The 13,748-nt window shown below is 37.1% G+C and overlaps 1 protein-coding gene across 1 annotated transcript; it reads left to right on the top strand.

Annotated features, from left to right (window-relative positions):
• The first annotated feature begins 8,422 nt into the window (after window positions 1-8,422).
• On the top strand, window positions 8,423-13,432 carry LOC131771945 (carbonic anhydrase). The gene is made up of 9 exons (XM_059087816.2): window positions 8,423-8,444; window positions 8,589-8,635; window positions 9,656-9,721; window positions 10,077-10,121; window positions 10,454-10,782; window positions 11,064-11,123; window positions 11,639-11,705; window positions 12,237-12,427; window positions 13,168-13,432. The coding sequence occupies exons 3-9, from the start codon at window positions 9,658-9,660 to the stop codon at window positions 13,282-13,284; spliced, it is 873 nt and encodes a 290-aa protein (XP_058943799.2). The 5' UTR covers window positions 8,423-8,444; window positions 8,589-8,635; window positions 9,656-9,657; the 3' UTR covers window positions 13,285-13,432.
• Window positions 13,433-13,748: the final 316 nt, after the last annotated feature.

Below are 13,748 nucleotides of genomic sequence, written 5' to 3'. Positions count from 1 at the left end.
CTTAGCTTGTTCACCGTAGAGCCTCAGTGGTTGAGCATCGGAACGTGCTTCTTCTTTGGGTTCAGAATTTTCGCTTTTTCCACGCTCGTGATCTAACGAAAGAACACCTTTCTTTTGTTTTGTTGCCATTCAAGGTCATACACTCTTCCTACTGTATTTTTGTTGAACGAAAATATTTTAGCAAAAAGTATTGTATATAGGACCAAAAGTTCAAAAGAACGGTTAACGTTCCTATAGTGGACCCGATAAGATCCTCTTTAAAACTGGTTGTTCTAGTTCGCTGTTCTTGGTCTCGCCTTCTCGCCTTGATCTCGCGGCAACCATCTGCGAACGAGATCCCGAAATACCAGGTCCGTCAACATGGAGGCATCTCCTAAGGATCTGGTTCAAATGCATACCTCGAAAAGGAGGACACCAAAACTGTACACATCAACCTTAAAAAGAAGATATGATGAAAATGAACTTTTTTTGAAAACAAAAGCTCTTCCATGAAGTCTTTTTTCAGTGGCGAAAAGCTTTCGACTTTGCTAACCCCGAGTGTCATGGTCTGCATTGGTGCGAATGCAAAATGTAAACACAAAATTTGTTTAAGAAATACCTTCTCGGTCTGATTATTTGTGAATACCTCTGATGCGCTTTAAATTCTTGCACCTGGACCAACTGTCATATTCTGTGGGTGTAGTTTGCTGTTCCATAATCGACAATTTTGCTCTTCAATGATTTGCTTCTCGCCACAGCAACACCTTACTACCACTTACATCTCGATGAATAATCGGATACGAGTCCTTCTACAAATCAGATAATTAAGTGCTTGAACCACATCCAAAGAGATGGAGATTTCTTCACTTGTTGGAAGTGATCTTTTATCCAACAGTACCTGCAGAGTTGATGCAATTAACTCAGTGATTAGAGAGGACTTCCCTCATCAATGGTCGCTCCAATGAACTGGAGGAGACACGGATTTCGGCATTTCGCGGCGATATAAATCTTTCGCTTGAACAGTCCCCTTCCATAAAGTGAAAGAGTCCACCCATTAATCCTTTTTACAGCGTCATTACCACGACAATATGTGCCTTGAAAGACACTTTCTTAGCCTCCCCTATCTTATATTTGTACGCCAGCCGCACTTGACGGCGAGAGATTTCCCTGTTACGGTATAATCTAACCGACAGAAAAACACTACAATCTTACAAACTCAACTACTTTATTAAAGAGCAAGTAATGTTCTTAACATGGAGCGACTCCTAAAAACAGTACAATAATTATCGTTAATTAGCTTAATTAAGCCCACCACAGTTTATATCCTAGCTCACCACTGACACAATCTCACTGCTCTCTCCAAAGTTCCTTGAAATGAGCAATCTTCCGCGGGTATTCTCTCTCGGTATAGTTTTCAAAACAGTCGTCAATCCGATAACGACAACTACCCCTACTACAACACAAGTGAGTCTTTACATGTATTCACAAAGTGTTCTGGAACATTCCAGAAGCTTACATAAGAACTATTCTAGAAGTATTACATAATAAATGCATGACTTGATTAAATGTTATGGAAAGTTCTATGGTATGCAAGTCAGCATGACTCAGCAGTCTGGAGATTTCTAAAAGCTTATATTTACAATAATTACTCATAACAACCCAATCGGGCGTCTCGGTTTGTGGACTTCCAGTTAATGCTTGCCGAGCTGTCAGGAAAGACGAGTATAGTTTGTTTATTTCTCGTTTTTTTCCTAGTCCCAATTTTTCCCTCGTGTCCAACAATTTGTATGCTAGTTCCCCATTCTTCTTTGTCGACGCCATGTTGTTTTCGTTCTCCTTCCTGTTTTGAAATGGAGAATTCCACCTTATGATAACTGATTCTTTAGCAGAGAGAATTCCCTTCGAAAGTGAGAAATTTATTTGCAAGAAGCTTAAAAATCTAACGAATAAATGAGTGAAATTAAGAATTTCAACTCAAGGTGAGCAAGTATTTTATACTAAAGAAGTATTTCATTGTCTAATAATATTACACCATATTATGTCTTCCTATGACAAATCAAGAACTTAATGGACGTATGATCTTTTTATAGAATAATACAACCAGGTTTGAATATTTTGATGAGGTGATTTATACTGGATCACCTGAGAGTACTCGAGAAAATCCTGTTTCTCTGAAACTTTCCTTCTGAAGAAGGGAAAGCAAAGGGATTTGCAGGATATTGAGTTTCTTCCCGTTGTTTTTCCTCCCTGTGCATCGCACGCGATGTGTTCTTAGTCTTGTTACTCTGTTCTCTTTGAAACTCTTTTTCGTTGTTTTCCACACTTTGTTTTTCTTACGCATTTCTTTCTTTAATCTCTTTAATATCTCGCCTAAATTCAAGTATTCTCTTAACTATCTTTTCTTCTAAAGGAAAGTGTGATGATCTTGATAACTGTAGAAAAATCTGCTTCTGCGAGAATTCTGTTTTACGATAACTACAATGTTGAGAAACCTTATCAAGACTTCCCGGTGAGATATGATCAGATTTCAAGTCAATGGGTCATCCTAAAGAACAATTTCAGCAATGAAAGTATTTTGAATTCTATCTTGAAATGAATTTTCTACCGCTCATTAGTACAAATTATATATTACCTGCTCATCAGAATTCATTCGATGTGAAAATTACTTTTTAGGTAACGCTGCCCTAAGCTTCTTTGTTCAACTCATGGTAAAAGGTTGGGAGTCAAAATGGCGGGTTGCTACTTTTGCTTGGTGACCATTACATTAAAAAGTCAAGGAAAAAATATGTAAAATTGATATGGGTTAATTTCCTAGATCATACTGTTACAATCTGCAACAGAGCAGTTGTTGTACATCAATTAATATATTTAATAGCATGTCAGTTGCAACCCCTAGTCCTTTCCTATGATCCCTTCTCTAGCTGAGCAAGCTAGTATCTCTCTGTTCAGAAATATAATTGAAAGGGGATGGGAAATGTTCAATTATGAATCATACAACAAGAGCTAAATTTTGTTGCAAATTGAAGCCTTCAAGTACATAATTCGGCCCATGTTCAGTCGTAATTTATCCTAACCTCTAGCTCTGTAACTGAAATGAAATTTGTCAGTCCTGCAATCAGTACAGTATGAACAGGGTTCAATGAAGGTTAAGTCCGATCAAGCAGGATTCAGTTTCTTGGACCTCATCTTATTGATACAATCTTCCGTCGATCGCTTGACACTGAATTATTGTACCAAGAACCCACCTGATACTCCAAATATTCCTATTATGAATTATTGTACCAAGAACCCACCTGATACTCCAAATATTCCTATTATGAATTATTGTACCAAGAACCCACCTGATACTCCAAATATTCCTATTATGAATTATTGTACCAAGAACCCACCTGATACTCCAAATATTCCTATTATGAATTATTGTACCAAGAACCCACCTGATACTCCAAATATTCCTATTATGAATTATTGTACCAAGAACCCACCTGACACTCCCAATATTCCTATTATATCACTCCATATGAACCCAGATTTGAGTGCCCTCCCGAAGTACAAGTTAACCTTGGAGCGGAAGGCAGTATTGGCCGCTGAAACCTTCTTCCTCATATGAGATCGAAACAAGGCAACGACAAACTAATATTCGGCGCACTTTTTCGGAAGCCGTTAAAAACGTTGATTGAGCCCGCGCAACCCAAATCGGATATAGGGCGGTTATCAAGCGCTTGACATCGATCCTGTTTCTCGAGTGAGGTACTGGTATTGGTACTGTTCAAACCTCCAGATAAGTCTTTCGCTTCCAAAGTTATTAATTTGGGTGTTGTGAATGTTCGCACGAAAATTTAATGTAAATTATCGCGGCTACGACATCATTTTTCGTTTCCTAAGGGAATCGTTCATTTGAATTGGTCCTATACCCTTGTGATACCCACTTTGAGGATCTTGGCTTATTTGTATCAATATAAAAATCATTGATATTTATAAAAAATTAGCTTAATGAAAATTTGTTAAACTATACAGTGAGTATATAAAATTCATAGAGCCTAAATGGAAGGAAATATGAAAATATTACAAAATGAAAGAGCTAAAAAATAATGATACCGTGGAACATAGGCATGACGCATCAACGTCCAATATCTGTGCAAAATATTTTTCATTTCCAAGTGCATCGCAGCGTCAAGATATTGAATTACTCGATACTAATTGAATCTACCTCGCATAGATTTTGCATTCAAGGTAGTGCTAATTTTTCACCTTCCAGCTTGCAGCTCAACCTTGATTTATCAGATTGCAAAGTATGGGATTGTTCGAATCAATAAGAAACAAATCATGTCCTTTTTGTCATTAACTTTTCTGAAATGGGGTCTCACGAAGTATTGGGCTTTCGTCAAAACGACCTCAGATGTCACCAGCACAAGGTCTGGATCTGATGGTTATTTTTGTTTGGATGTTGTTTGGTAAATAAGCTAAATATGAACCTTCACAAACTTAATAAGACAGGTATTTATTTCACAGATTAGTCAGGCAAAAAAATTATTGAACAATGTACGCAGAATATGATTATGCAATTCCTTAAACAAGAAGATCCTGTTTTCTGTCCTAAATACAGGTACACGTCAAGTATTATTTGCTCCCTGGCAATATGGAAGTCAACATTATTTAAGTGTCATCATACTTCAAGTACAATTTACCTCATGCACTGAACCCGGTGCGTAGTCAACTTCTGAGTCCTTACTGTTGCATTCACCCTCTACAGTGTGATTGTGCGTATTTTTGCCACCATTAAAGGTCCCGTCTTTTTTAATGGTTGACGCCTTGCAAGCATTTTCATTTATTCGTGCAGAGCAAAGCCGGTAGGTCGTTTTTTTCCGCTTGCGTTGCACGTGGTAGGTAAATCCCTGGCTGTCTTGTAGTCTGCTATTTCCCGTTTTTCTTCATTGCTGAATATACTGATAAGTGATGGGCTCTCGATAAGAATCATTTATTACTAAAATGGGAGATGAATTTTAAAAAATGGTCGATGATTTCGATCCTCATAGCTCTCTTAAAACGGGAATATGATACCAGCCCATCATTGGCTGCCATACTGTTGTTACATCATTGGCTGCGAGTTAAACGGTTGTTTTACTTCGAGAGTGCTTTACCGTTTTAATCAGCAAATTATTCCCAGTGGATCCCAAGATATAATTTTTGAGTCAAGGGTGCCAAAGGCAATGAAGACTCCCTGTAATCGTGAAGTGTGTCCGTCCGTGATCATTCTCATCATTCGCACCATTCGCAGCGGCCCCACGCATGCAAACGCTAGAGTAATTTATTTGGGAAAATGGTTGGAGGAAAATTTCCGAGTTGTTTTTATGACCCAAAATTCACTCCTTGCATCCATCATTCAATCACTCTTGTTTCCACTCCTGCTAACTATTTGGTTAGTCTGCTAACGTAAAAGGCTTTCGCATGTTCAATTGAATATATGGGGCTCAACTGATTAATATACTTTCCTATTTATAAGCCTTGTTTTCAAACATTGTCGATCCGGAATTTGAACACTCGATCGCCAGAAAACACAATATCGATGAACTGTATTCTAAAAAGATTGAAATCTACCTGAGAGAAGGTGACGTTCCGCATGAAAAGAACGGGGAGAAGTAAGTGGATAAAAAGTTTAGATATGAAGTCGGTGTTTAACCCCTTCATAATTAATTTCCGAGTTCAGTGGCCTACGGCTACTTTGAATTTCAACACGCTGAATTCACCTCGTACCTTTTGAGATGTCTCCTTGAAAGACACTGGCATACTTATACTTGGGGAAAATAGTTATGATATACAATATTGTTTTTAAAAGGGAATGAGAGTGAGTGATATGCAGTGATTGCATAACACTCATGAAGCCTTAAGATTGTGGAAATATCAAAAATGACGGAACTCGAAGATATGAGGCCATTGGTCACGAGAATAACAGGTTTTTTTTTGCGGGGGGGGGGGGGGGCAAGAGTTTTAAGTAAACTTTCTATTACCTTCAGTTTACCCTTTCACTCCATAGATCTTAATATGAAATATCCGGCCATAATGCATGTTTGTCATAAATTTCTTCGATGATATGTTGTTAAACAATATCTTCTTGTGGATAATTTTTCGGAAAGATTTCCTCAGAACCCCATACTGCTCTGAAACAAAGCCTTAGCTTCAATAGAAGTGTATTGTTTTCTCCATTACTTGCCAAGAACTTATGCTTAGATAGTAAGTCAGCCATGCAAAATTTATGCCGACACAACCTGCTCTGGTTTCTATTTATGAAAGCTCTCTTGCAAACAAAGCTCGACTGTTGGCATAGAAAGCGACCAATGTATCGACATGCATATAAGTTTCATACTTTTATACATTTCCAACAGGAGAAGGAGACAACTTACTTTGAAGTTTAATTTTTGAGGGAGCAAAAGAGGGGTGCGGCCGTAGGAAAGTATGTGTGACGAAATCCTTACATTTGATACATCTATATGTATGCTCGAAACATTTCAGTACTGGAGGATATTCTGGGATAATAAATTTTTGTACTAGGATAAATTTTTTTGTGCTAGAAGATACTTTATAGTGTCCTTTACGAAAGAATAGTTCATAATAATATTTTATTCAACTACATATATGCTTATAAACATGATACACGATACATATTTAAAAAGGTGGACCGTGAGGTTGTTCTTATAAGAGGTCCCCTAACTGAACTTTAAAACTATCAAAAAACTATAAAAAACGCGCGTAAAAATCATTAGTGCGGGTACAACATGGTATAGTAAGAATGATGTTTAAAATGAAAATATGTACAATTAAAATATGAGGTTCTGTGTCAATAAATCATCATCCATCTTTTTAAGCCTTTTTTAAATTTGTTAACGCTAATTTCGTCAGTGAAGAGATGGTTTGGCAAACTGTTCCAGTCTTTGACGATTCTCACGAAGAAGGAGTACATGCACATGTCACGGAGGAAACATTTTATTAGACGCGGAAAGAGACTACGCACTGTTTCCAAGAATCATTGAAGTACAGTTGAACCCCGATGACTCGAACCCTCATTAACTCAAATTCCCCGCTAATTCGGAGCAAAACTGATTTCCCTTGCATTTTCCGTATATATTTACAGTAATTTTAACCCCTATAACTTGAAAACCCTTAACATTTTGCACCGAAAGATTACCTCTAATCTTATTTATATGTTATGATAAATTGACCTTTGTCGATATCACACGTTTGTATGTCCGTAACAAAACAGTTTTGAGAGCTCTTACCAGCAAAGAGAAATAATGCCACGTACTCTGGAATCGATCAATTGTTTCTGGTCTTTTTGTTCAAAACCTCTCTAACTCGAAACCCGGATTACACGAAGTAATTTCAATTTCCCTTGGCAATTCGAGTTTCCTGGGTTCAACTGTAGTGTTGAGTGTGGGCAGTATATGTCAGGTCTTTGTCAGTAGATATTGACCCTCATTTGCATGAGGTGTGCTATTGATATCTGTACATTAAAGAGCCAGAGCCAAAGAAATAAAAGTAAAGTTTCTCTATTTCCTTAGCTTGCTTTGCCAACTTTCTTTCTACTTTTCCCGATGAATCTTGGATTTCGTCAAAATGCAAATTCCCCGTTAAGCGAAATGACTGCTAGTTCCAAAGAGTTCTTTGACATGAAACTCGTCAGGGAGTTCGATATTGCGTTTCATTGGTCGCCGACATGACCGCATTCTTTGATGAGGTGCGAAAATTGTAATTTAAAATGTAAAATCTCGTGATATCTGTTTTAGTCTGAAAATAGATATACATGCAGGGGTACAATTTTTCTTTTCTTTTCGCTCTCACCGTGGTTGATAGAGAGAAAAAAATATTAAAGGTGGAATTTTTCAATAGTGAACTAGAAATATATCGATTCAATTGAAATTCAGCATTTTGCATTATTTTTTGTTGTTATGTAACCCAAAAAAAGTTCCTTGTTTTTTTCCGATGATATTTACTTTGGAGTTTCTAAACCTTGTATTGTCAAGGCTGTTCATTTCATATCACATTTAATAAATATTAGAGTAAATATCAGACTGATTATTCCTGGATGCCTTATCATGACGTAGCATGGCCTACTTGGCTCTCCAAACAAATATTACTTGTGTTTTCTGTCAAATTTTATGTAAATCACCGTGACTCGATTTCACCCTTTTTACATAGCTTTTATTCTTTAACCCCCAGCTTCGCCGGTTGTGGTATGGCAGACAGTGAACAGGCGTAGAAAACAAAAGTGAAATAAAAAGTAAAACTTAATATATTTAATCACACCGGAATATATTTTTACTTCTTTTTACTATTTCTATATTGTTCCGTTTAGACAATATTGATCTCATTAATTTACCATATACCTCTTTAACCAAGGTCACTAATTCATGATTAGTAACAAGGAACAAAAATACTAGAATGGAACTGTCAAATATCACGTTTATGAGGTAAATCATCGCTTATTTTGATACTCCCGGTTATCAGTATCCACTAAAATTAGATTTAAACTATTCAATCAACGCCCACTGTAATACTCTCGATTATGTATATAAACATCCCTGATTTCCTGAACTTCATTGAGTTACCCCTAGTACGAAGACGAAGCTTAACTACTAAGTGGAGACCAAAATCGACCTCGGTAAGTCGTGTTTGATTTTGCTATAAAGTGATCAGAATTTTGTCTTCGTTATCAGCTATGCTCTTTCCATTTTTCATGCGGGTGTGTTCAGATGCTGAGGAGATTTAATGCGTGGTTTAGAATAATCCACCGAAAACCAGAAACTAATACCCCATTCACACCAAAGCTTAAACATGTCTAATAGCTTCTTCGTTAAACACGGTTAAATGTTGTTTTTTCTTCGTAGAAGCTGCTAAATTCGATGTAGTTCATTGAAAAATTAATTTAAAGTTTGATTGAATCCTTTTAGAAATTTATTTTTTCTCCCGTCAGTTTCTGATTTTCAATTAGTTGAACCCAGGTTAACTAAACACGTTTTGCTGGTGTGAAAGGGGAATAAGTCTATTAGAGTTGTCATTTCTAAACCACGATTCTAGCTATGAGAGTTGTCATTTCTAAACCACGATTCTAGCTATGAGAGTTGCTTATGTTGCATTAGGAGTTATTAATGGACTTATCTCTTTCCTTTCTTCGCTTTTGCTACTCTGTGGAAAAGTAGAACAAGGTGTGATAGTCTTTCATTGCATCAACGGGCAAAAAATTGTCTCTTGATTACAGATCTAATCTCTGATCGTTATCCAGTGAGCTGATTCCTTCTATTTCACTAAACTTTGTTCGTGGATGGATGTGTTTTACGGAAATATTCTTTTTATCTCATGTCACAGCTGTTGCAAGATACATGTAATTTGCTCAAGTTTTCAATGTATTTCCATTTAAAGGTGATCACTAAATCTGAATTTACCTCGAGAGAGTGGATCTAAGGAACTAAAGTCTAAGAAATTTGTTCAAACAGTCAGAAATACTTGCTCCACAAAGGAGTCACTTTTTTTAAAAATAAAATTAAGTTTGCTGATGTTCTGTTAGACAGGAAGATAAAAAAAAACGTTTTAACCCTTTTGTCTAATCTAATTATTTATCTAAATCTGTCGATCCGTACGAAAACATTTTGAACAATCATAATAAATCAAAATTTCTTTGAAGGTATGTTGCTGTTGCTGCTGTTGTTATCGGTCCTTGGTGTGACAATGGGCACAAAATGCGAGGAACGTGAGTACCAAAACAGTTTATAAACAAACTTTCAGCTTTTGTCGTACATCAACGTGAAGTGCAAACCCTGACATTCGATAGCGTGTGTTATATTTCTTAAAGAGTCGCATGTGTTTCATCCCCTGTTTTTACTTCGGTTCGTAGCTCTTGAGAACCGAAAGAAAGAAAGAGAGAAGAAAAAAAAGAAAAACCAAGACGGACTCTACTGAAAACGTTTTTTCCTTGACGAAATACATCGTGTCTCTTCACTTGTTATTGACGTTTACTCATCAGGAATGATAATAATAATAATAATAATAATTATAATAATCGTTAAATGATAAACTAAGTTCTTTTCCCTTCTTATTTCTTACAGTGCAAGATGATGAATTTTTCAGCTACGGAGAAACTACTTCGGAAGGTATTCCTTCTTTTTCAAGACTGAAATTAATTTTGGAGCATGCAGTTTAGAATATATTTCAGGAAATTTAACATGACATACTTCCAATCAGAAGAGATACTACTTCATCAAGGGTTACCCGCCCCCACCTCCCCTTCCCCATTTGTTCAGTTTTCCGTGGCGGTTTTTCAGCTACTCGTTTTTATTCTTGGGGGAGGGGGGGGGGGGGGGTTAGAGTGATTATGTTACTCTAGAAAGAGCCTTAAAATGTATTCAACACAAAAATATTAATCATTTGTAACAGCGGAGATAAAAATTAAAGCATCTCTGTAAAGTTCTTTATTTTATCTTAGCTCCTGGTCCGTCAGATTGGTATAAAAAATGGGAGCAATGTGATGGCAGGCGGCAATCTCCGATCAACATCGTCACGACTCGGGTGAGGCGCAGACATTTCCGAACTTTGAAAATAGAATTCGACAGACTGGGAGGCCTGGTCACTGGGGAACTAAAAAACAACGGAAACGCTCCCACTTTTTTCGTAGACAAGGACAAAGGAACAGCGAAACTAAAAGGGAATCACCTCAAGGGCACTTACAAATTGGATCAGTTCCACGTGCACTTCGGGTGTAAAAACAACCGAGGATCTGAACACACTCTTAATGGCCACCGTTTTGCTGCCGAGGTAATTAGATGTAACTCTTGATTGTTTTCAAACAGGATTTCTTCTACCATTATTATTTTTGAGTCAATAAGCTCTATCGGCTTTGAGGCATCTTTCTATCGGATTACGAAAAACAATTGTCCTCTGACTTGTGAGTGGGTTTAAAGAGAAAGGAGAGATAAAAATGACACTTCTTCTTTCATTTCTGTTTGTCTTAGTGCTTATCTCAGATCCTTACTTAAATCCCACACTCATTAATAGATTAAAAGAAATTAACTCCTCAACTTCTGCTTTCCTTCCAGATTCACTTTGTATTTGTGAACTCAAAGGGACGAATTGCAGTAGTAGCCGTATGGCTCAGGGTAAACATACTGATAATGATACTTCATATTCACATTAGTGTTTTATTGTTTGTGTGCGTTACTGTAAGCGATTTTTCGTATTCTTTTCGATCCAATAAACGCCAGCTTGGAAAATGAAAACGAGGAAGAACCGCGTGTAGGGCTTAAACTCAACTCGGTATCCACGTGTATTTCTAAAGAGAGGGAAATACATTGTAACAGGGGAAAGTGAACAGTCAGATTTCAGTGAGCTGTTAGGTGTCTATTGATCATGAAAGGAAATCTACTCTGCCCAAGACTTTCCAAAAGTTTGCCACTTGATAAAAGACTAAATCAGCCTTCATTTCTTCCTTTATTTTCTTTTAACATTGAGAACCTTTTTTCCGAATATAAACGAAGACTTCTTTATAAAACTGATTATTATGCTCGTAAAATAATGTATCTTACAAGAATCGCTAAAAAGCTTGAGTTGGAACCATGTAATTCCAATGTTAAAGTAATGCTCTGTTTTTTGTCTTGCATGATATTGTTGTCAGGCTTCCAAATATGAAAACACTATTTTGGGAAGGTTGGCAAATCAGATGCACAAGATTATCGATGTTGGTACGTGAGCTAAACTGGATAATATATTAAGCGTTTTGCGAAAGGTGTTTCACCTCCTAACTCCCGAGGGTGACCAGGACAGAATTTCTCATAACAATATCAATACAATACCAAGCAGACGAGTGTTGAGAATCAAGAAAAATATACTTCAAGGGATTATTAATTGATCTAATACCAAATTTGCCGAATTTTATGGAAGACAGTAAGGAGATCTTAAGAATGAAATAGTTAACTTTTAGCGAACATCAGTAGCTCTGTGAGTTTTTTTTTCTTCGATTCACTTCCATCTTAAGCAACATTTGAGAACTTCTCGACATCTTATGATGAAACGCTTTGAAGGAGGGCAAAGGACACCTTTTTAATGAGAATGTCGATGAAGATATTTCCACAAACCTCGTTTATGGTAGTTCTTCTTTGAATCCGTTCAATCACCATCCATTTTGGTGTCGTGATTGTGGTTTCACCAAATGGTGATTGCTCTTAGTGTTAGAAAATATTCACAAACATCAAAAAATTAAATTGCCTTTACAGATGAGTCTACAAAAATAAGGAAGTCGGTCGGAATTCGCCTGATGCGCCTTATACCACGCAAAACTCGGAAGCACAAAACATTGGTACTGTCAAACTACTACCACTACATGGGCTCCCTAACTACCCCTCCCTGCTGCGAAAACGTGTCGTGGTTTGTCTTGAAACATAGAGTTCCTATCACGGACTATCAGGTATTTATCAAACTTTTTGAGGAGGTCCAAAATTTGCTTGAGAAAGCATGATAGAAATTTTATTTTCAACAAAGCCAAGTAAGACTCAAGCAACCCTATCGATGCGAGAATTTTGATGTCAGACGGATAAAAAAAGAAACCCACAAGTCTCATTAGGGGTGGGGAGGGAGGGAAGGGTCTTGACCCCTGACCCTCCCCACGGGATGGCTGTTGTTATCCAGCTTTAGAACTCACCCAAGTTGATACAACGGCCTCTGAGAAGAACATAAACTATGACAAGTGGACAGTGAGAGCTCAAACCAAAGCCATACTAAAGGACGGAAAAAAGAGAATGAAGAAGTCCTAGTCCCCATAAGGAATCAAACTTCAAACCTTCGGAATCAGAATTTTTTCTTTGTCCCACGTTTATCGCAAGACGAAAAAATTTCACGACAGAGCTCAAAATTTGTCACCTTTTTTAGCAAGTTGTTAATTAGTGTTGCAATTGATTTGTTGGGAGGATAGACGCAGCAAATCAAAAAGAACCAATGCAATTGCAAGTTACTGTCGACGCTCAATTCAAAATAGCTTGCATGCGTAGATAGGACAGGTTCATTTATTTCCTCAAATATTGTTTTGAGTTAAAAAGCCTAATATATTGCTATAAGTAAGGAAAATGATAGCATTTTGTCTGGGTTAGTTTAAGATGTATCTCAAAAAAAGAGCTGTAGATTCACTTTCTTTCCTTGTTTCGTTTGTAGCTGTCGCAGTTCAGGGAGTTAAAAGGTCGATTCCCTAAGGACCCCCCGGACATGTGTGACAACTTCAGACCAATTCAGCCGCGGAATGGCCGCAAAGTCTATGCTGTTATCAATTAACCGGCTTGAAGAAATTGAAATGGAACATGTAAAATCATTGGTTGGCCGAGTGACAAACAAACTAATAAACTCAACAAGAAATAAACAATTGCGTCGTATTTTGATTACATTTTACTCGAGCTTTTTCCTGAGCTGGAGATGAAAAGAAGGTTTCCTCTACTATGCCTCATCAACTACTCTTTGGCCCTCATCACCTTCTCGTTGATCACAAACACGAGTTTAAAAGCTCAGTAATTATAAAGCGTACAATAAATAAAGTGTTTTTTTCTGTCATCATATCGCGTCAATGCCAAGATTCGCCATCTTTGATTTTGAGATATTTTGAAAACCTTCGAAATCCATGAAAACTGATGATATATTTGGAAAGTCAATGTGCAAGTAGTCCAGGTGAATCTTACCATTGAAGAGCAGTTGCATTTACAACATTAAAATGACGTAAAAACAAACAAACAACCAAAACAAAA

The sequence above is a fragment of the Pocillopora verrucosa genome, chromosome 7 (genome assembly GCF_036669915.1).
Source record: "Pocillopora verrucosa isolate sample1 chromosome 7, ASM3666991v2, whole genome shotgun sequence".
Taxonomy (NCBI): domain Eukaryota; kingdom Metazoa; phylum Cnidaria; class Anthozoa; order Scleractinia; family Pocilloporidae; genus Pocillopora; species Pocillopora verrucosa.
Note: the sequence above shows the minus strand (reverse complement) of the source record. Positions and strands in the feature narration are given on the sequence as shown.

Excerpts from the sequence above, each read along its gene's own strand:
- LOC131771945 (XM_059087816.2), top strand. The coding sequence starts at position 9,658 with ATGTTGCTGTTGCTGCTGTTGTTATCGGTCCTTGGTGTGACAATGGGC. Across the intron at positions 9,722-10,076 it reads GGGCACAAAATGCGAGGAAC|TGCAAGATGATGAATTTTTC; the intron begins GTGAGTACCAAA and ends TATTTCTTACAG. Across the intron at positions 10,783-11,063 it reads GCCACCGTTTTGCTGCCGAG|ATTCACTTTGTATTTGTGAA; the intron begins GTAATTAGATGT and ends CTTTCCTTCCAG.